The sequence below is a fragment of the Labeo rohita genome, unplaced genomic scaffold, assembly GCF_022985175.1.
Source record: "Labeo rohita strain BAU-BD-2019 unplaced genomic scaffold, IGBB_LRoh.1.0 scaffold_120, whole genome shotgun sequence".
NCBI classification, from domain to species: domain Eukaryota; kingdom Metazoa; phylum Chordata; class Actinopteri; order Cypriniformes; family Cyprinidae; genus Labeo; species Labeo rohita.
The window spans coordinates 154,608-178,586 of record NW_026127340.1 but is presented as its reverse complement, the minus strand read 5'-3'; the positions used below and the strand labels follow the sequence as shown (position 1 = coordinate 178,586).

The following is a 23,979-nucleotide window of genomic DNA, read 5'->3' as shown; positions in this document are numbered from 1 at the left end:
GCTCTTTTGTGAACACGCTGAAGAATTGGTTTTGGAAGAATTCATTTTAGGGTGGAGAATGCCCCCTTTTGGATCATTTTGGCCATCACATTACAAGTATCTATGTCTGCAATGTCCATGGGAAACACATTTCAATACAATTGTCATCAAATAGAATTAAATAAGGGTAATAGTAAATATATGAACTTCCCTTTCTTAAGGAACAAGACAATCAACTGGCTCTAATTAGCATCACATATTACATGACATTACAGTGCATATGCATAGTACCTTACAGTAAACACTCACAACAGGAACATGTGCCACCCTGTGGTTGTTTTATGTTTATTTTGAGCAAGTTTTTTAATTGAATTGTTGAATTGTTCTTATATCTTATATATTAGTGGTTAGGTGCACGTAGGCTTAGATACAGTATATCTGTGTTTAATAACATACCTCTGCATTGCATGTCTTAATATATATTTTTTCGTTTTAAATAAATGCTACTATTTTTTCTTACTTTTCTGTCCAGTTCTGAAAGAATACGTGCCAGGATCTCATATTATAGTAATGAATGCAACTCATCAAAAGCGTTTGACTGACAGATTAAAAAAATGCAATAAGGTCCCTGAATGAGCTTGGTTTTATAGCGCATGTAATTTAACCGCTCATGTAATGTTAATGGCATGAATAATTTCAGGGTAGGCCAAAGCTTTCATTTAAAATCAGGCAGAGCTAGAAATGTGTCTTGATACTTTCTATGAACACCATTTGTTTATTGCACATGGAGTATGGTTGGAGGTTTTTGTACAGTGTTGTCATGTTTTCTGTCATTGTGGGCACCATGGCACAGTAGTACACAGCGGAGTCTGACACTTCAGCAGAGGAGATCACCAGATCCACTCGCTTGTCTTTCAATATCATTTCACCATCCAGTCCAGGAATTGGGGGATCTGCATATACTGCAGTCTTCTTGGATGACTCAACGACAAGGAACAGAAATTCCAGTCCTGATCCGGGATATTGTCGGTACCAAAGTAAACTCTGTGCAGTGACATCATATTTGCGAGACAGATTGACTAACATCCCCTCAGTAACTTGTGCTCTGCTCTGCAGTGGTGTTATTGTCTGTGCAATCGATTCATCTGCAAAATATTTGTAGAAAATGTTGATAAAAAAGAGTGAAAACTGTGAAGTATGACAAAGTATTAATAAATGCTGGTAAATAATCACAAAAACAGACAGATATTTAAAAACAGTTATATAATCACACACATGCACACACACACACACACACACATATATATATATATATATATATATATATAAACTTTAACTTACCCTGTATTATTGACAGCAGAAGCAGACTGCACAGAAACATTGTGACTGCACTGTAAAAACCAAATGAAGCTCATAATTGAGAAATGAAAGTCTTGAATTGCTCTCAAAGCTCCACGCACACTCAAGAAAATTTGTAAAAATAGGGCACATGTACTGTATTAAAACTTAGGAATTTTCCATTTTGATTTTTTACAATATTTTACAACATTTTTACCTGTATTTTGCACCGCGTTGTGTTGTGTTTTAGCATTAATGGAAATGCATGATTTTATCTGGGTGTGATTACACATTGTATTTGTGTCATATCCAATTGGAAGTTTTTAAAAAAAATACTCTGTATATACAGTGGGTACGGAAAGTATTCAGACCCCCTTAAATTTTTCACTCTTTGTTATATTGCAGCCATTTGCTAAAATCATTTAAGTTCATTTTTTTCCTCATTAATGTACACACAGCACCCCATGTTGACAGAAAAACACAGAATTGTTGACATTTTTGCAGATTTATTAAAAAAGAAAAACTGAAATATCACATGGTCCTAAGTATTCAGACCCTTTGCTCAGTATTTAGTAGAAGCACCCTTTTGATCTAATACAGCCATGAGTCTTTTTGGGAAAGATGCAACAAGTTTTTCACACCTGGATTTGGGGATCCTCTGCCATTCCTCCTTGCAGATCCTCTCCAGTTCTGTCAGGTTGGATGGTAAACGTTGGTGGACAGCCATTTTTAGGTCTCTCCAGAGATGCTCAATTGGGTTTAAGTCAGGGCTCTGGCTGGGCCATTCAAGAACAGCCATGGAGTTGTTGTGAAGCCACTCCTTCGTTATTTTAGCTGTGTGCTTAGGGTCATTGTCTTGTTGGAAGGTAAACCTTCGGCCCAGTCTGAGGTCCTGAGCGCTCAGGAGAAGGTTTTCGTCCAGGATATCCCTGTACTTGGCCGCATTCATCTTTCCCTCGATTGCAACCAGTCGTCCTGTCCCTGCAGCTGAAAAACACCCCCACAGCATGATGCTGCCACCACCATGCTTCACTGTTGGGACTGTATTGGACAGGTGATGAGCAGTGCCTGGTTTTCCCCACACATACCGCTTAGAATTAAGGCCAAAAAGTTCTATCTTGGTCTCATCAGACCAGAGAATCTTATTTCTCACCATCTTGGAGTCCTTCAGGTGTTTTTTAGCAAACTCCATGCAGGCTTTCATGTGTCTTGCACTGAGGAGAGGCTTCCGTCGGGCCACTCTGCCATAAAGCCCCAACTGGTGGAGGGCTGCAGTGATGGTTGACTTTCTACAACTTTCTCCCATCTCCCGACTGCATCTCTGGAGCTCAGCCACAGTGATCTTTGGGTTCTTCTTTACCTCTCTGACCAAGGCTCTTCTCCCCCAATAGCTCAGTTTGGAAGGGCTCTAGGAAGGGTTCTGGTCGTCCCAAACGTCTTCCATTTAAGGATTATGGAGGCCACTGTGCTCTTAGGAACCTTAAGTGCAGCAGAAATTTTTTTGTAACCTTGGCCAGATCTGTGCCTTGCCACAATTCTGTCTCTGAGCTCTTCAGACAGTTCCTTTGACCTCATGATTCTCATTTGCTCTGACATGCACTGTGAGCTGTAAGGTCTTATATAGACAGGTGTGTGGCTTTCCTAATCAAGTACAGTCAGTATAATCAAACACAGCGGGACTCAAATGAAGGTGTAGAACCATCTCAAGGATGATCAGAAGAAATGGACAGCACCTGAGTTAAATATATGAGTGTCACAGCAAAGGGTCTGAATACTTAGGACCATGTGATATTTCAGTTTTTCTTTTTTAATAAATCTGCAAAAATGTCAACAATTCTGTGTTTTTCTGTCAATATGGGGTGCTGTGTGTACATTAATGAGGAAAAAAAAAATGAACTTAAATGATTTTAGCAAATGGCTGCAATATAACAAAGAGTAAAAAATTTAAGGGGGTCTGAATACTTTCCGTACCCACTGTATATGTTTTGTTCAGTAGTGCAATTTTTTTTTCAGTTTATTTGATTTCAATTTGTAATTTTTTAAGTGTATTTATAGCCACTTCTCAATTGCATTTTCCCTTTTGAAAAAAAAAATAAATAAATAAAGTGGATGTATAGCTTTAACGTACATGTCTATTTTGGTTTCAGACAGCAGCAGGTGTTACCACAAACTCAAAAATGTCCTAATTTGACTGTTACCTATATCAGGTTTGGTGATTCCTCTACGCTTCAAAGGCAACAATAATACAGACAGAGATGAATATCAGTTTAAACTAGAACTGTGCTAGAAATTAGTTATCCTTGAACATCAAAGCACAGTGACAACCTAAGTTTAGTAAGATAAATTTTAATACATAAAACTGGTGATGTATAAAATAAATTGAGAAACATATATTCACAGTCCCATATGCATATGTGAAAACATGTGGAAAACATATCCACATGTTTTCGTACAGCATAGCTTTGTTTCCTGTCACTGTAGGCCTCAGGGCGCAGTAGTATACAGCAGAGTCTGTCACTGCAGCAGAAGAGATCTCCAGATCCACTAGTTTTGTGTTTTTATTAATTCTTGGAGTAAAACGCTGTGGTCTGTTGTCACTCATCAGCCCACTTTCATAGAGGAGGAACTTTGGTGTAGATCTGGGATATTGACGAGACCAGTGGAGATTTTCTGGTGCTCCACTGTAGTTACATGTGAGTGTTACACTGTTACCTTCTAAAATTTGTTTTTGTGAGTCATGGGATGTTATCATGTTTGTCAGAATGTGACCTATGAAAAACAAGAATAAATACATTAATAATGAAGAAAAAGACATAAAATAAATAAATCAAATCAATCAAAACTCACCTATATGAAGAACCAAAATGACAATGACAGAAAGGCACATGTTGGTTGATGGTATGTCAGAGTGACAGTGAAGTGATTCCACATTAGAAAATAAGCCAAGTCAATGTGCCAAGTCATGTGTGACTTTTCTTTAACTTATCGTGTATTATTGAGAGCAGAAGCAGAGTGCACAGGCACATCATGACTGCACTGTAAAAACCAAATGAATCTCATAATGGAGAAATGAAAATCTTTCTTGAATCTCTTTCAAAGCTCCACCCACAGTCTAACTAAAAAAATCTGACCAGGCCACAATGTACTGTGTTAAAATTAAGGAATTTTCCATATTGATTGTGTTACCTGTATTTTGTATTTTGCACAGCATTGCATTGTGTTTTCGTATTAATGGAAATGGCCATTAAAATAATGGATAATGTCCATAACTACCGTTTTAGTGCATCTTTTCATCCGATGTTTAATTTGGCCAGAATGAAAAAAAAATAGCAGAGAAAGATTAAAAGAATGCATGTAAAATCATGGCTGAATTTTAAATGTGGAAGTTTATTTTTGTCATATTCAGTTGGAAGTTCATGTATAGATTTTTTTTTTTTTTACAGTAGTGCTCATTGTTTTCCAGTTTATTTTATTTCAATTTTCAATTTTTAAGTGTATTTGTAGCCATTTCTCAAGTGTGTTTTCCCTTTTGCATAAAAAAGTGGATGTATGGGTTTAACGTACATGTCTATTTCAGTTTCAGACAGCTGCAGGTGTTACCACAAACTCAGTATGTCCTAATTTGACTGTTACCTATATCAGGTTTGGGGATTCCTCTGCACTTCAAAGGAAGCACTAATACAGAGAGAGATGAAAATCAGTTTAAACTAGAATTAGTTATTCTTGAACATCAAAGCACAGTGACAACCTAAGTTCCTCAACCTGAGGAGATGCAGCTTAGCACATTTTACTTCTACTTCTGCTGTATATGCAGTACATAAAATTGTGATCTATAATTAAGTTGAGAAACATATCTTAGAATATATTCACAGTGCTTTGCTTATTAAATACATTTCACTCTGCGTGATGTTTTCGTACAGCGTAGCTTTGTTTCCTGTCACTGTGGGCCTCAGGGCGCAGTAGTACACAGCAGAGTCTGTCACTGCAACAGAAGAGATCTCCAGATCCACTCATTTTGTGCTTTTATTAATTCTTGGAGTAAAACGCTGTGGTCTGTTGTCACTCATCAGCCCACTTTCATAGATGTAGAGGATGAACTTTGGTGTGAACTTTTGGCTCCACCTCTTGACACAGTGCTGTACCCACTATGATGAAGAAAAAAATCATTGGCACTCAAATGATTTTACTGTTGCAGTTCTTTTTATTTATTATATGACAGGAGTTGATGCACAGACACTGACCTGGGTCAATATGGCTTTGATATGGCATGACAGTAAACATTTAAGTGAGTAAGCAATAAAAATATCCTTACTCTGTGTAATTAAAAATGCAATATACTCCAATATATTTTTGTAAACAACCAAGAAATGGGGAAGAATGATGTTTCTGCACAAGCACAAATGTGTCTTTACCTATTCAGACTAGTTCTAAAGAGCTGTGCCTACAGTGACAATATATATATTATTTGCATGCATCAAACTTTTAAAAATGTTTCCTAGTCTATGATGGCTTATGACATTTTTTAGTGAAAAAAAAAACATACTAAAATGTATTTCAAATATATATATTTTGTTCTGAGTATACTACAAATACATTTATTAATTTATGTAAATATACCCTGCAATTGTAATTTTCCTATACTAAACTAGTGTACTGCAAGTATACTTCAGGTACATTTTCAATATTTTCATTGAAAGACTGATATTATATAGAGATCATACAATCATTATTAATAGTGATAACACATTTTAGACCTAATATTAAGAAATGTGCATTGTGCAAAAAAGTAATGCTCCAAATAAAGTTTAATTGTAATTTTAAGTCAGTAAGTCTTAAGTGATATGTCAGTAAATATGTAAGTAAACAAATGTCAATAAACCTCTACACCAACCGCCACTGAAGTGTGAGCAGATTTTACAAAATCATACAAATTAAATTGTATGAATTCATACAATTAGCTACTAACTTAAAATAGTAAAAAAAGAGTTTGTTGAAATCTCTGCTTATGTATATGCATTTCATTGTCAGATTTATTTACCTATTTACTTTACATAGCCTTTTCACAAAGAGAGAAATAAACAGTGAAACATTAGTTTTAAGAACATAATTTTGCTAATAATAATAACAATCTTCTGTAATGATTCTGTACCTTATTTTAGTCTAATCAAATAATTCAGCACTAAATAATGAATTGATTATCATAATAATAATAATGTCCTGAACAGTATAAATACTGTGTTTTTCAGAATAGATGTGACACATATGTATATTCAAAAAGACGCAGTGTTTCTATGGATTTAGTATCATTTTCAGTACTTAAATATGCTTTGTTAAGATAGATTTAGGTTTTTGTACGGTGCTGCCGGGCTTCCTCTCACTGTGGGCTTCAACGCACAGTAGTAAACTGCCGAGTCTGTTACATTCGCAGAGGAGATCTCCAGACTCACAGAGGTTTTCTCTTCATTTAATTTCACGGACATTCCAGGCTCCATGGTTTCAGACTCCCTACTGGTTTGTAATATCAGAAGAAGGAACTCTGGAGTTGATTTTGGATACTGTCGATACCAGTACAAAGAAAGAGGTGTGGAGTAGTTGCAAGACAGTGTTATTTTATCCCCACTCTTCCCATGCACCTCAGTTTGGACAGGAGTGATGACATCTTCACAGTGACTGGCTGAAAAAGATAAATGAGTATTTGTAAGTGTAGGTTTATCACGGTGTTGTATTTTGGTTACGCCTTTGTGAACTTGACCTCAGGAGGATTTATTGTACAGTTCTATTATGAAGAAAAATCTGACATTTTTGTGGTTAAAAGATTAAAAGTATTTAATTTTAACAGAAATTGAGCTACTCACCTCCGAATGTAGATAGAAAGCCAAGTAAACAGAGCAACATTGTTGAGGCCAATGTTCTGACTGACAGTTCAGTTTGTAGCTAATCTATTTCTAAAACCACATCCTCAGGATGGCCTACATGCTGTCAAAACACTAAAGCCCCTCCTACTGACCCCAAACACACATGTTTTAGGTCTAGAGTTGGGGGTCCAGTTTAAAAAAAAAAAAAAAAAGCCTCTAAATTATTTGTAGAACAAACATTAACATAAAAAGTTTAATATTTTATTTTATTTAGAATATACAGCAGAATCAGACTTAACTCAAAACCCAAATTTATCACCAAAACAGAATACATCTAAACACATAATGACTGTAAAACTTCAAATTTGTTTCATACCTGTACCTAATTGTGGTTTTAAACTTTAATGATAATAATTTATCTAATGCTTTGGATTCATGTTATGTAAATGTAGGTGAAGTCAGTAGTTTACATACACCTTGCAGAATCTGCAAAATGTTAATGAATTAACCAAAAATAGAGGCGTCATACAAAATGCATGTTATTTTTTATTTAGTACTGACCTGAATAGGACATTTCACATAAAAGATATTTACAATTGTCCACAGAAAATAATAGTTGAATTTATAAAATTACCCTGTTTAAAAGTTTACATAAACTTGATTCCTAATACTGTTGTTACCTGAATGGTCCACTGCTTTTTTTTTTTTTTTTTCAGTTTAGTGATAGTTGTTTATGAGTCCCTTGTTTGTCCTGAACAGTTAAACTGCCTGCTGTTCTTCAGAAAAGTCCTTCAGGTCCCACAAATTCTTTGGTTTTTCAGCAATTTTGTGAACACCCTTTCCAACAATGACTGTATGATTTTGAGATCCAACTTTTTACACTGAGGACAACTGAGAGACTGCAACTATTACAGAAGCTTTTAACACTCACTGATGCTTTAGAAGGAAACACAATGAATTAAGAGCCAGGAAAACTTCTTATTTTGTCTAAATATCATATTTTTCATTTAGTACTGCCCTTTAGAAGCTACAGAAGATACTGTCATGTTCCAGAGAAGACAAAATCAGTTAAAGGAACCGTATGTAAGAAATTTATTTCAGTTAATCATAAAATGGCCCTGACATGTCACTAGACATTAAGAAATCATGTTCATTTCAAATACTTATATCACTGACAACAGTGGTCCGGCCAGGATATTGTCATTTAAAAGTGTTACGTCATAGGACGTATATATATATATATAATTTTTTATTTTTTTGTACTCATGATGGTTGTTGTTGTTGTTGTTGTTGTATTGCGTGCAATGCATTGTACGCAGTTTCTCTCTCTCTCTCTCTTCTCTCTCTCTCCCTCTCTCCTACTGGCAGCGCTTGATTGGAACCAGCTGCAGGAAATTGCGCAGCAAGCGGGAGCGTTTGAATACGGGGAAGCAGAGCAGTATGGAAGTGTCTGTTGAGAGCGCGTGCTGAAGTTCCGTCGTTTTCGTCCTCTGTCTCCTGCCCCAGACAGCACTTTTCTTTGTCTTTTGAATGTACCGAATTGCCAATAACGTTGTTGCGAAAACCTGGTTGAATTGCTGTGTGAGTAGGTTGCGCCTACATTGAAAGAAAGATTTGTTTCCCCTGTATCTTGCAACGGTACATTTTAAGTTTGTAATCAGTTATTCGTTGTTTCTTTTGTTTATTCGTTATTTGTAAATAATCTTTCGTTCCTTTTTTGAAGCAAGTAGGTTGGGGATTGCCTTTTTTTTTTTGGTGTAAACTTTTTCTCCTGGTTTTGGTGAGTTAAGGAGTCAGGAAAGGCTGCTCCTGTATTTCTTTTGAGATTTTGTTTTTGATAGGTAATTTAGTCCTAACTCCTTAGTTTAGTTTTCCTTTTGTTTGTTTTGTTGGCCTTGATCCCCTTCCGAAGAGATATGCTTCCAATTCTTTTGATTTTGTTATAATAAATTTTGTGAAAACTTATCAAAAATCGTGTTGTTTCGTAATCATTGTGAGCTGGGACAGGAGAAAGAGTGTTGTCGATCTCAAATTTACCTCTCTTTATTTTCCTTGTCACCGGCCTCTCCAACCTAGACTGGTGAGGTCGTGACAATTGGGGGCTCGTCCGTTCGTTTATTTTCTCGCTATTTTCGTTTGTAACTATTTTTGCTTGGCTGTTTTTGAACTTTCGGTAGGGGAGGAAATTCATATTGTTTAAAATGGAATTCGATCTACTTAAGTTTACTCTCTCGCCTACATTACAAGAATTCGATCGGTGTAGAAAAAAAGATTTAATTGTAATAGCTGAATTTTATAACTTAACCGTCCCGAAAGAGCAAAAGAAACAAGTCATTAAAGACGAGTTGTACGGTAAGTTAGTGGAGGCAGGCGTTTTACCTGGACTTGCGATAGTAGAAGGTCCCGAGGCAGAGACTTACGGAGAAGCAGCATCTGACGACGCAGATTCAGAAAGCGGTAAAAAGATAGCAGACCCGATGGTATCTATTAGACTAAAGGAATTAGAACTTGAATTAAAGAAACAGGAGCACGAAACACAGCTACTCCGGTTAAAAGAATTGGAGTTAAAAACTGATCGGGATGTCAAATTACGTAAACTGGACATAGAAGCTCAAATGCTGCGCAGTAAACCAATTCCACCACCGCGCACCAGGCCCCCTTCCAGTAGTTCTGAGGTTGGGCAACCAGACTTCGATGTAGGTAAGTACGTTAAACTTGTTCCTCCATTCCGTGAAACCGAAGTAGACTCCTACTTTGTAGCTTTCGAACGGGTCGCGGCTAAATTAAGATGGCCTAGAGATATGTGGGCATTGCTGCTGCAGTGCAATCTTGTTGGCAAAGCCCAAGAAGTTTGTGCGGCTTTGCCAATTGAAGATTCATTAAATTATGATGTTGTGAAACTGGCTGTTTTGCGGGCCTACGAACTGGTACCGGAGGCGTATCGCCAGAAGTTCAGGGCTTGTTCAAAGACAGCCAAGCAAACATTTGTGGAGTTTGCGCGTGAAAAGAAAGCATTGTTTGAGAAATGGTGTCTCTCGACCAAAATCACAACACTTGAGGATTTGCAAGAACTGATTTTACTTGAGGATTTTAAAAATTGCTTGCCAGAGAGTATTGTGGTGCATTTGAACGAGCAGAAAGTCTCTAAATTGTCGGACGCTGCGATTCTGGCCGATGAATTTGTGCTCACGCATAAAACCGTATTTTCCCCTGTGCGCGTTCCAAAAGTTTTCTCCACTATTGATGTAGGGAAAAATAAAGGAAATGGCTCTTTCAGACCGGCGAATGAATTGAAAGACACTTCAAAACGGCCTGAGAGAAAAAGAGTTTGTTTCTATTGCCTTGATCCTGGCCACATGATCTCAAACTGTAAAGCTTGGCAGCAGAAAGCAGGTGGTAAGCCTAAAGGGGTAGCACTTACCTCTCTTACCCCGCGATCAAATCCCTCTGCCTTCGATTCGTTTTTGCAAACGTGTACAGTAGCGCTCCCAGATGGTTCTGATTTTAGGCCTATAGTGATGTTAAGGGATACAGGGTCAGCACAGTCAATCATACTGGAAAGTACGCTACCGTTCTCATCAAAATCGTACACTGGTAATAATGTGCTCATTCGTGGTATAGAAATGGGCTGTACTTCAGTGCCACTGCACACTATTCTTCTGAAGTCTGACCTTATTTCTGGTCCTGTGAGTATCGGTGTGCATTCACAATTACCTGTGGAGGGTGTAGATATGATCCTTGGTAATGATTTGGCTGGAACCAAAGTCTTCCCGTACCCTATCGTTTCTGTGAAGCCTGATGTTAGCGGCCAAGATAACGCGCTGTCGCAATTCTCTTCTATTTTTCCTTCATGCGCTGTGACTCGCGCACAGAAAAGGAAATTTGACAATGTGATTGATCTTTCCCGTTCGTTCCTGGTTTCGTCGCCGGAGACCGCTGAATGTAAATTGCTTGTTCCGCCACAACCATCCCAGGGTCATGAATTTTTGAAAGAAAATGATGCTCCCTTAAAAGTGAGTAGGGAACAGTTAATTGCTGCTCAAAAATCTGATTTGTCGTTGAGTAAATGTATTAGTGCCGCTGCAGACAGAACGCAAATTTCAGATGCGCCGGTAGGTTATTGTTGGGATGACGGTGTGCTAATGCGCTGGTGGAAGCCGTCAGTCTCTGAACGTGAAGGGGCTTATCAAATCGTTCTCCCCACCGGCTATCGAACTCAGATTTTGAAACTGGCCCATGAGCATATTTGCTCAGGACACCTTGGTGTTACAAAAACGCATGATCGTATCGCTAGGCATTTCTTTTGGCCCAGTATGAAGTCTTCTGTATCTGAATTTGTTCGATCTTGTCGCATCTGTCAATTGGCCGGTAAGCCGAACCAAGTGATCCCTCCAGCCCCGCTTCAGCCTATTCCGGTCATAGGGGAGCCTTTCGAAAGACTCATTCTTGATTGCGTAGGTCCCTTGCCCAAAGCCAAATCCGGTCACCAGTATATGCTCACAATAATGTGTACAGCTACACGCTTCCCAGAAGCCGTGCCTCTGCGTTCCATCACCACGAAAGCAGTGGTTAAAGAGCTGATTAAATTCTGCTCTGTGTTCGGATTGCCAAAAGTAATTCAAACAGATCGTGGAACAAACTTTACTTCTAACTTGTTTGAACAGCTGGCGAAAGAATTACAGATACAACATGAACTATCAAGCGCACACCATCCAGAATCGCAAGGTGCGCTGGAACGCTTCCATCAGACACTCAAGTCAATGCTGCGCACTTACTGTGTAGAAACCGGCAAAGACTGGGTGGATGGATTGCCCCTCTTGATGCTGGCCATAAGAAGCACTGTGCAGGAGTCCCTAGGGTTCAGCCCTGCCGAACTTGTGTTCGGACATACAGTTCGGGGACCCTTGGAGTTAATCCATGATCAGTTCCTTTCTAAAGATTCCCCCCGTGTGCCGATCCTTGAGTATGTGAGTACATTCCGTGAGCATCTTCACAGAGCTTGGGATGTTGCTAAACAGCATCTTTCAGACACCCAAGTCAAGATGAAAACTAGATATGACAGGAAGAGTGTTGCTCGAAGTTTTCAGCCTGGAGAGTCCGTACTCGTGTTGTTACCTGTACCCGGTTCTCCTATGCATGCTCGGTTTGCCGGCCCATACACGGTAGAAAAGAAACTAAGTGACACTAATTACACTGTTCTCACTCCCGATCGACGGCGTAAAAGCAGGGTCTGCCATGTGAATATGCTTAAAGCATATGTTGACAGAAATAAGTCTGACATTAACCCTGTAGCTAAAAGTGTGACCGCCGTGAATACTGTTGATCTGTCCACTGGTTACGTGCCGGAGGTGGATGATTTAAGTGACAAAGATGCTTATCCTTCTTGCGGGAGGCTTTCAAACTCTGCCATTTTAGCCACACTGCCAACTTACCTCTCGTATTTGTCTGAAGAACACCGCAATGATGTTATCAAGTTGATTAATAAGTATCCCTTTTTGTTCAACGATATTCCCTCTCAGACTAACGTGTTGGTGCATGACATCGATGTGGGTCAAAGCACGCCTATTAAACAGCACGCTTACAGAGTTAACCCACGTAAACGTCAAGTTATGAGAGAAGAAGTGGAGTACTTGGTGCGTAATGGTTTTGCTGTTGCCAGTCAGAGCCCTTGGAGTTCACCGTGCATTCTTGTGCCCAAATCTGACAACTCATTTCGGTTCTGTACAGATTTCCGTAAAGTAAATGGTATAACAAAAGCTGACTCCTTTCCCCTTCCCAGAGTCGAGGACTGTGTCGACCGAGTGGGTTCTTCGCGGTATGTAACTAAGCTTGACCTCCTTAAAGGTTACTGGCAGGTGCCGTTGACGCCGCGCGCTTCCGAAATTTCTGCGTTTGTCACACCTGACACTTTCATGCAATATACAGTGATGGCCTTCGGAATGCGCAACGCACCTGCCACGTTTCAAAGGTTAATGCAGACTGTGCTGTCTGAGATACAGAATTGTGAAGTTTATCTTGATGACGTGGTGGTCTATTCCATGTCGTGGGACGACCACTTATCCACCCTCAATTCAGTCCTGAAGCGCTTGGCTGAGGCATCGTTAACACTTAACCTCAGTAAGTGTGAATTCGCCAAAGCTGTGGTTACTTACCTCGGAAAACTGGTTGGGCAAGGCCAGGTCAAACCTCTGGGTGCAAAAGTAGAAGCTATTATTGAGTTCCCTTCGCCAACTAATAAACGTGAATTACGACGTTTTTTAGGAATGACCGGTTATTACAGGGGGTTCTGTAAGAACTTCGCCTCAGTGGTTGCGCCCCTTACTGATCTCCTTAGTACAGAGCGAAAATTTGTCTGGGATGAAAAGTGTGAATTTGCCGTTTGCTCCGCTAAAGACTTGCTGTGCAACGCTCCAATCTTGTCTGCTCCAAATTTCGATTTGCCCTTCACTCTGCAGGTCGACGCAAGTGCTCGTGGCGCCGGTGTTGTGCCGATTTTCGACTGCCTGCCAGAATTCCACTGCCCTCCGCGTGCGCGCGCATGACGTCATTTGTTGATATTGGTGCGGCCAAATTAATTTAACTTAATATTCATTTTATTTAATTTATTTTATGTAGTTAATGCATCCTTATGTAGATAAAGATTGTTTGTTAAATTTGTTAAGAACACACTGGTTTGTTTTATATTTTTTACATTTAATTATAAAATGAATAAATTAAATAATTTTAAGAAATCTTGATTGTTGTTTATTTTTATTTTTTTTTTTGTACTATTTTTCAACCGAAATCACACCATAGAATGTTCAAGAAAGCGTTAAGAAAACAGATCAGAGGCTTCAACAGTATATGGTCTTATAGCCCTTTTTTAATAAATTGCATTGACTGCTCTAAAATGAGATATCAATGCTTGAGGAGTTTAGGACACAGAATAGAACACATGCTTCTTCGATAACTATTTTATTTCCTATTTGGGTTTATGCTTTTTTTGCTAGGCATTGTTAGATGCCAGTGTTTACTGTCAGAACTATACAAACACTTGATTTCAAAACCAGTATCATAGCTACTATAAACTATTTCTTGTTATGATTTTAAATCTGTATTTATCCAATGGCATGGATGTCTGAAAGTGGTTGTAGGCTATGTGAGTACTAATGTGTGTGCATATAAAATTTGGAGAGAGACAAATTTTGTAACCGCAAATCACAAATTCCAGCACTGTGGAGTTTTGCTGGCATCTAATGGAAAAGTTTGGTACTGCGCCCAAAAATCGTACTTAAAGCTAATTTTTTTGAAGTATCAACCTAAAAAACACAATTTGTTTAGATTTATGGCTTTGATTTTCTAGCTGTTTTTGAGTTCACTTTTTTTTTTCCCAACAAATATAAGTCAGTGCTCTAAAGCTCCAAAAATTTTTATGACAGTTTTTGACACAGACATTTTTGTCCTCTAAGGACCTCAGAGTAACTTCTTTAAGCATAACTTTTCTTTATACACAAGGATTAAATTAGCACAGTCAGTATGTGTTTGGATGGTATACTAATTTCAAAAAAGAGAAACCTGGATCCCAATGTTGAAGGATTTGATGATTTTACAAAACAAATTATACAATGTAACATTTATTCCCACTGTGTAATTTCTATTAGTGTAATATAATCCCATGTGCAATCAATTCTGCTTATTTCTGATTTCTTATTTCTCATATAGCATGCCAAATGCAATATCTATTCTACAACAATACACCGGCTGAAATTATGCAGCCTTCCAGCTCCACTGTACAGGTTCACAAGCACATCACAATCATGCTGGTGATGGAGAGTGTTTGCTAAGAAGACACAAAGACAAGAGCTTTCCAGTAGGACACCTGCCAAAATTATACTGCCATATACAGGAGATATGGCTGTAAATTGTGATTAATGAGAAGATTGTGACTTAAGCTTCAAAGGGAGAAATCTCTTATGGTCCTAGAGGCTGTCTTGATTTGATAAACACATGAAGAGTTCAGATGCAAAAGCTCCTAAATCCATCTGATGTATTACGTATTAAAATTAGCATTTCTTTCTGGAGCGTTGTATAGATTTCTATGTAAGTACTGGTACTTCTGATTGGGCTGAAGCTGGAATTTAACGAGTTTAAAGTAAAAGTATTTGATGGACGTATAATATGTGTCAGTAGCAGTCACTCAGTATCATTATCTCATTTTTGACCGAAATGGCTTTTAGCTGGTTTTGCATCTGAGCTCTTCACATATTTACAAAATATTCAATTATGTTCAATATAATTACAATACAAAATAAATATTTTATATTTTATTGTTTTGTTCAAATATAATTTATTCCTGTGCTCAAAGCTGAATTCTCAGCATCCTTACTTCAGTCTTCAGTGTCATATAACCCTTCGGAAATTATTCTAATAAGATTTGCTGCTCAAGAAACATTTCTGATTATTATCAATGTTGAAAACAGTTTGTTTGTGTAGAAATTGTGTTACACTGACTTCCATCATTCTTTGAATGAAAATTCTATATTTATTCATTTTATTGTAACAGTATTAACTGCCTTTTAGGATCAATTCAATGTATCAAATATATCAGCAACAAACATTTTACAAGAAATACTACATTTCTTGTCAGTAATTAAATACGTTAATTTAAATCGATGAATTGTTTGCCGACAATTGCCAAAGACTCATTACTCAAGTTCTCGGGCGGACATTTCTTCACTGTGCACTATTTTGTTATTTTACTTATTTTCCATATACACATGGATCTTGTTATTTGCAGCCAAATAATAGAATACAAGACCTGTTGGTTTATGAAAAAATGCGAAGACTTGAACGTTCGATGGTGTTGTGGTGTAACTTGAGTGAAAAAGATTGGTTTCAAACTGTGCGCGATTATTTAAATTCGTTTTTATTTAAAAAAAAAAATAAAAAAAAAAAAAAAAAAACTTTTTATGATGTTGTCAATGCATTTAACAAACTATGTTTATCCTCATAAGAATTCAATAACTACATAAAATAAATAAAAGTAAATGAAAACGAAAGGGCGCCACAAACGCGTATTAAATTCATTTGCCGAGTCGATTGTCAACAAATGACGTCATGCGCGTGCACACGGAGGGCAGTCGAATTCTGGCAGGCAGTCGAAATTTGGCACAACACCGGTGCTGTGCTGATGCAAGCTGATGATGCTGGCATTGAACATCCTGTCAGTTATTTCTCCAAAAAGTTTACCAAATGTCAACAGAACTATAGCACCATAGAGAAAGAAGCATTGGCATTACTTTTAGCCCTTAAACACTTCGAAGTGTACCTAAGCACTGGTAATCGAATTGTAGTATACACGGATCATAATCCGTTAACATTTCTGTCTCGCATGTCAAACTCCAACCAACGTTTAATGAGATGGGCACTGATTGTACAGGAGTTTGATTTGGACATACGCTATAAGAAAGGTGCAGAAAACATCATAGCCGATGCGTTGTCCAGAGCGTATACTGTTGATAATTGAATTACACATATTGTGATAACATGAATTGAATGTAAGTTGATTTATTACAAACCAGGTTTTGTAACTAAGGGTGGGTGTGTTACGTCATAGGACGTATATAATTTTTTATTTTTTTGTACTCATGATGGTTGTTGTTGTTGTTGTTGTTGTATTGCGTGCAATGCATTGTACGCAGTTTCTCTCTCTCCCTCTTTCTCTCTCTCCCCTCTCTCTCCTACTGGCAGCGCTTGATTGGAACCAGCTGCAGGAAATTGCGCAGCAAGCGGGAGCGTTTGAATACGGGGAAGCAGAGCAGTATGGAAGTGTCTGTTGAGAGCGCGTGCTGAAGTTCCGTCGTTTTCGTCCTCTGTCTCCTGCCCCAGACAGCACTTTTCTTTGTCTTTTGAATGTACCGAATTGCCAATAACGTTGTTGCGAAAACCTGGTTGAATTGCTGTGTGAGTAGGTTGCGCCTACATTGAAAGAAAGATTTGTTTCCCCTGTATCTTGCAACGGTACATTTTAAGTTTGTAATCAGTTATTCGTTGTTTCTTTTGTTTATTCGTTATTTGTAAATAATCTTTCGTTCCTTTTTTGAAGCAAGTAGGTTGGGGATTGCCTTTTTTTTTTTGGTGTAAACTTTTTCTCCTGGTTTTGGTGAGTTAAGGAGTCAGGGAAGTCTGCTCCTGTATTTCTTTTGAGATTTTGTTTTTGATAGGTAATTTAGTCCTAACTCCTTAGTTTAGTTTTCCTTTTGTTTGTTTTGTTGGCCTTGATCCCCTTCCGAAGAGATATGCTTCCAATTCTTTTGATTTTGTTATAATAAATTTTGTGAAAACTTATCAAAAATCGTGTTGTTTCGTAATCATTGTGAGCTGGGACAGGAGAAAGAGTGTTGTCGATCTCAAATTTACATCTCTTTATTTTCCTTGTCACCGGCCTCTCCAACCTAGACTGGTGAGGTCGTGACAAAAGTGAAAGTTGCAGCCCTCAACTAATGTTGATGTTGTCATGTTGTGTTTTGGTCTGAGGCGCCACCCTCCAGCTATCTACCAATCACGAAGTCAGTAGAGTTTCGTCATCCGGGTTGGCAGCTCTGCTCTAGTTACAGCTGCAGCTACGAACGTGTCGGATAAAACATGTATAAAGTTACGAAACCTAAAAGACCTCGTTATGAATCCGAAGTACATCGTGACAAAGTCTGAAATAAAACAAGGATTTGTATAGGAGATGCCTTTGACAGATGGAGACGGCTGAAAACTGAATTTTAAGACAGATGCTATATTCTACCATGTTTGTTGGTATAGGCTAAAAGCCCCGTGCTTCCGTACACAGTGGATTTTCCACGGTCGCCCGTGCTAAATGCGTTCATAAAAAGCTTTATATCGCACCACTAGCACGGTATGAAAACAATCTATGTTCCGACTGAAATGTGGTATTACAGTACATCTTTACGAAATATTTGGCTAATCGCCTTTAGTAAATTTTTGCGACACATAATTACTTCGCAAAACATCTCTCGTGAAGCATAAACATTTACAGGTGAAAAGATGGATCTCAAAATCATACAGTCATTGTTGGAAAGGGTACAAATATGCTGAAAAACCAAAACAAAAATGCAGAAAAAACAAAGAATTTGTGGGGCCTGATGGATTTATTTCTGAATAACAGTGGGCAGTTTAACTGTTCAGGAAAACAAGGAACTCATAAACAAACACACACACAGCTGTGGATCATTCAGGTAATTTTATTAAATATTAAGAATCAAGTGTATGTAAACTTTTGAACAGGGTCATTTTTATAAATGTAATTATTGTTTTCTTATGTGGACTATATGTAAATGTCTTTCATGTGAAATGTCTTATTCAGGTCAGTAGTAAATATAAAATAACATGCATTTCGTATGATCCCTCTAAAAAAAATTGCCTACTTGGTCAAAAAATCCCTGGTCAAAAAAATTAACATTTGGCAGATTCTGCAAGGTGTAAACTTTTGACTTCAACTGTACATTTATAGTAAATAGATCTTTCTGAGTGATTACATAGATTTTACATGGATATTTAGTAAGTAGGTCAATAAAGGTCAAGATATTATTAAGCATTTCTAAAGCATTTCAACGTTTTTGTATTCACAGTACAAATGCTGTTTTATTAAATCTATTAATCTCTTAGTTTTGGCTGCTGTATCAGTTGCAGGTGTTACCACATACAGTAATGGTTTTGGTAGGTAATACATATTGGTTTGGCTAATACTTTGATGATTCTGAGTTCAAAGTAAGTGTGTTTTTGTAAAGCTCCTCAGAAACTTTGTATCACTGGGTCTTTCCAAAGAGCACAGTAATATAGAGCTGAATCTTTCAGAGTAGCTGCTTTAATAATCAGTTCAGTGGATGTTCTGGTTGTCGAAGATCCAAAATGAGGATCTGGAATACTTTCATAGCCATCTCTTGATCGTGCACCTTTCCACAGTATATACTGTGGCTCACTGTTAGGATACTGTCTGTACCAATAAAGATCAACACTTTCACTGCTTGTTTCATATGAGCAACTCAATGTCACCCTGTTGGTTTCATCTTTAATAATAACAGCTTGGTCTGGTTCAATGCGATCACCAAGAACAACTGGAAAGGAAGCAAAAAGTGGTATGTGAAAACCTAGATGAAATAAATTCAGTTTTTAAGTTTTGAAATTATACATTCATATTAAAAAAAATCATATAAATTTTACATACCTGATGCAGCTATGAGAATTAGTACTGCCGATTTCTTCATCCTGAATTTACTGATTAGCTGTTTGCTTCTCTTCACATTTCTTCAAGGTGTTGCTGTCTGTTTCTTGTACCACTTGTCAGGTCTACTTTATGCAGTTTTGATGTTGTTGATTGTCGTAACACGTGCTGCCCCCTTGTGTTATGTGTGCAGACTCTCTGGTCTCATAGGTTGATCTAAACCATTTTATTTTCCGTTTAGCTTTGAGTAGGAGTAGGTTTTTGTATGGTGTACATGCGTTTCCTGCCACTGTGGGCTGCAGTGCGCAGTAATACGCTGCTGAATCCTTCACATCTGCAGGATAGATTTCCAGATTCACTGTCTTGTTTTCTTTAATAACTGAAGCTGTCAGTCGAGGGTGAGGAGGAGTAGCCGTTTGATTTTGTCCCGACTCCATGATTAGAACCAGGAATTCCGGTGGAGAGTTGGGATAATGTCGATACCACTGTAGATTATTCATTGACACAGAGTACTGGTATTTGCAAAACATCATCACTTTATCATTGACCTTTGCATGGACTACAGGAGATGTTGGGTTAATGCTGTCACCTTGTATACTGCCACCTGAGAAGAATGCTGAATTAGTGTTCAAAACCAAGTTTAATCAAGTCACATTTATTTGTATAGCTCTTACATAATACAGATTGTTTCAAAGCAGCCTCATAGAAATAACCAGGAATGTAACTGTTAATTAAATTAATTATAAAATTACTTTCAACTGTAAGCAACTCTACAGAAGAAAATTGTCATTATTCAGCTTGAGCCAGGTAAATGGAAAGCAACTAAAGTTAGCATCAAATAAGCACTTCTAATGTGTAAAGAAAGGAAATGCAAGTATAGAACTAAAATCTTACCAATGAATGTCGTTAAAACTAGTAGCAAGCAGAAAGCCATTGTTTTAAATGACGGTTTCCTCACTGAGCTCTGCAGAACTACCATAACAGACTCTGTACAGACAACTGAAGCTTCCAGTCAGTGCTTTCAGCACCCAATCACAGTGCAGTGATGTTTCTAACAGGTGTCACCAGATGTTACAAACTCATAAACTGACGTTCTTGTGAACTGACGTTCTAAATTAAATGTCATGTCAATTTAATGTAGCTCGCTTACTTTAAAAGCCACTGTATGTACTGTATGTTTATCAGCTTGAGAACAATATTTATACTTTAAAGTTCTGTCTATATAGCAAAATAAAACATCACAATTTATTGCAACAGATTTCAGGTTGGTATATTGTGTCACTGGCCTTTAGGTTAATTTCATATTGACAGGACAAAAGACGTTAGTTTTAATCTATGGCAAAGTTTTTTTTTTTTTTTTTTTTTTTAGTTTAGACGCAAATTTCAGGGGGAAATTTGTGTAATTATGTAATTATTATTTTAGAACATATATTTCAGTTTAATTACTATATTTGTTAATTTATATGTATAAATCAGAATATATGTATAAATCAGAGTATATATATTCTGATTTATACTACCAGTCAAAAGTTTTTGAACAGTAAGATTTTTAGTGCCTTTTTTTAAAGAAGTCTCTTCTGCTCACCAAGCCTTTATTTATTTGATCCAAAGTACTTCAAAAACAATATATTTTTTTATATATTTTTATTATTTAAAATGACTGTTTTCTATTTGAATATATTTAAAAATGTAATTTAATACTGTGATTTCATAGCTGAAATTGTAGCATTATTACTCAGTGTCCTCAGTGTCACGTGATCCTTCAGAAATCATTCTAATATGCTGATTTGCTGCTCAAAAAAATATTATTGAGTTGAAAACAGCTGAGTAGAATTTTTTTCTTCAAGTCTTCTTTGATGAGTAGAAATTTCAAGAACAGCATTCATCTGAAATAAAAAGCTTTTGAAACAGTATAAATGTCTTTATCATCACTTTTGATCAATTTAAAGCATCCTTGCTAAATAAAATTATTTCTCCAAATTTCTTATTATAGAAATGAATACCTTTAGCATTTTAGACACTGAAAACTGGAGTAATGACACTGAAAATCTAGCTTTGATAACAATTTTAAAATATATTCAAATAGTTATTTTAAATAGTAATAATATTTCAAAACTTTACTGCTTTTTCTATACTTTGGATCAAACAAATGCAGGTTTTGTGAGAAGAAGAGACTTTTTAAAAAAACATTAAAAATCATACTGTTCAAAAACTTTTGACTGGTAGTATACTTCTATACAGTATGTTCAGACTTACAAATATATTACAATTTACATTTATTTTTTTTCTGATTTTATATAATAATTTGCTGTTTGGCACTTCATAATATATTTATGTTTTTAAAGAAATTATAGAAAATTTTTTTAGTTCTAAGTAGCCATTAGCTATTAAGTATTTTTTTTTAAATCATGTTGATGTTGTGTTATATATCAGCATTAAATAGTGTTACTTTTATCACATACAGACAGTGAAAATGGCAACAAACTATATTATGTGAGCTGTGAAGTTTAGGTTTTTGTTTGAATGCTCAATATCCTGTTTTTACAGTGGGCCTCAAAGCACAGAAGTACACCGAAGAGTCAGACAGATGAAGGTTCTGGATAGTCAGCGTAGTTCTTCTTGCGGCAGAATCCAACTGGGACTGAAATCTTTTGCTGGGGAAGTCTTTAGAATTACTTCCATTTCCAAAATTGTGTCTTACTAATATATATTCTGGAGGTAAACTTTTGGTTTGCCTGTACCACAGCAGAGCAGGCATTGTGTCTGTTGTATCATATTCACAATTCAGAGTAACAGCCTCTCCTGTGTAAGCTGAAGAAGAGCTTGTTGACTGATGTACAGTGTCTTGTCCTCTGCATTCTGTGGAGAGAACATAATGTTATTGAACTCACATCATATTCTCTAATATCAGCAATAAATAAATAAAGTGCTGTACCTAGAAAGAATAAAACAATAAGCATATCTCTCAGCCAAGTTCTCATGATGGACCAAAAGAACTTTGCTACGGTGAACTGAAAGCAATTAAACAAAGAACTGACACCTGCTCTGACTGTCTGTACAACCTCTGAACTGTTACAGTTGTGTATCCTTTTATACAACATAAATAACATTCATTTTAGTTCAAAACACTATAGATGCTCCCTGCTGGTATAATGTAAAAATGCAGCTCATGACTGATCTTTTGATCTCCTGAACCTCAACAAAAAAATTAAAATAAAATAAAATAAAATAAAATAAAATAAAATAAAATAAAATAAAATAAAATTAAAAATTAAATTAAATTAAAAAGATAAATAAAATAAAATAATAAAATCAGTTTTGTTCAAAGTGACAGTATATTATTACTTACTATATTACTTACTATATATTACTATAATACTTACTATACTAATACTTGTTATAGTGTTTGGTCTTTAACGAATTGGTTTACATTTATGTTGAATTTATTATTCATTCGTACATGTCCAAAATAGACTTTTTTGTGCATTTCAAAACTATGTTATTACTATTTATTTATTTATTTATTTACTTACTTACTTACTTACTTGCTTACTGTTTAGTTATTACAGTATATATAAAACTTGTTTGTGTAAGAATAAATAGCACCACAAATAATAAAAATTGAAACCAAACTGACTAAACTGAAAATGGAAATAAATAAATAAAATGTACTCATATACTTATATTCACTGTCTATTATATAATATATATGTACTGAGCCTAAAGAACCACTAGATGGCAGATTAATCCTAGTATAGTCAAACAGATAGACCATGATATTGTCCTTTTTTCATAATGACATATATTTTTCTACTGTATTTTATGAGGGCTGTTAAACGGTTGACATTATTTGCAATGTCCTCAAAAAGTGGAAAGGGACTGTTTGTTAAGTGTCTATGTCTTTTCTACTGTGTATAGACAAGTTTCTGTACAGTGTTATTGTGTTTCCTGTCACTGTGGGCTCCAGGGCACAGTAGTACAAAGCTGAATCTGTCACTTTGACATAGGAGATGATTAGATCCACACGGTTTTTCTTTTCATTCAGTTTTGCTGAAAACCGAGAATCCAGCTTCTCTGCGGTCTGGACCCGTCCAGAGGTTTGCAGAATTAATAAAAGATATTCAGGAGCTGATCTGGGATATTGACGGTACCAGTGCAAACTAATTGCAGCTGAGTAGCTGCAGGACAAAGTTATATTGGCACCCTCCTCATCAAAGACCTCAGTTTGGTCTGATGTAATAGGGCTCTCAAACCTTCCACCTGAAAATTATGATAAAGACAATGAGATACTGTGATGATAGACTCTGAACTAATACATTTTGTTTTAATTAAGCCATTTAGAAAGTCATTTAGCAAGTTTACAATGTAGTTCTATTCAAATATGGTATATTAATAAAACAAACCTAAAAAAAAAAAATACTTTTATGTAATATTAAGTTATACTCACTCCCAACAGCACAGAGCAGGATAACTGTGATGAGCAGCATCATGCTGAAATGGCACGTCAGTGATGGTACTTGAGATCTTTACAACTGCTTGAAGCTCCTCCCTCAACTCAGAGTGAATATTGAGCATGATAAACCCATGAGATCTCAA

General features: G+C 36.6%; 3 gene segments (V, D, J or C); all 3 read right to left on the bottom strand.

Annotated features, from left to right (window-relative positions):
- Nucleotides 1-714: 714 nt before the first annotated feature.
- Nucleotides 715-1,360, bottom strand: LOC127157787 (T cell receptor alpha variable 8-4-like). The segment is given in 2 exon segments: nt 715-1,124; nt 1,321-1,360. Coding segments are annotated over 2 exon segments (450 nt in total).
- Nucleotides 1,361-6,612: 5,252 nt separating this feature from the next.
- LOC127157801 (T cell receptor alpha variable 18-like) lies at nt 6,613-7,218 on the bottom strand. The segment is given in 2 exon segments: nt 6,613-6,991; nt 7,173-7,218. Coding segments are annotated over 2 exon segments (384 nt in total).
- Nucleotides 7,219-22,167: 14,949 nt separating this feature from the next.
- Nucleotides 22,168-23,899, bottom strand: LOC127157786 (T cell receptor alpha variable 12-2-like). The segment is given in 3 exon segments: nt 22,168-22,242; nt 23,339-23,643; nt 23,831-23,899. Coding segments are annotated over 3 exon segments (423 nt in total).
- Between the last annotated feature and the right edge of the window lie 80 nt (nt 23,900-23,979).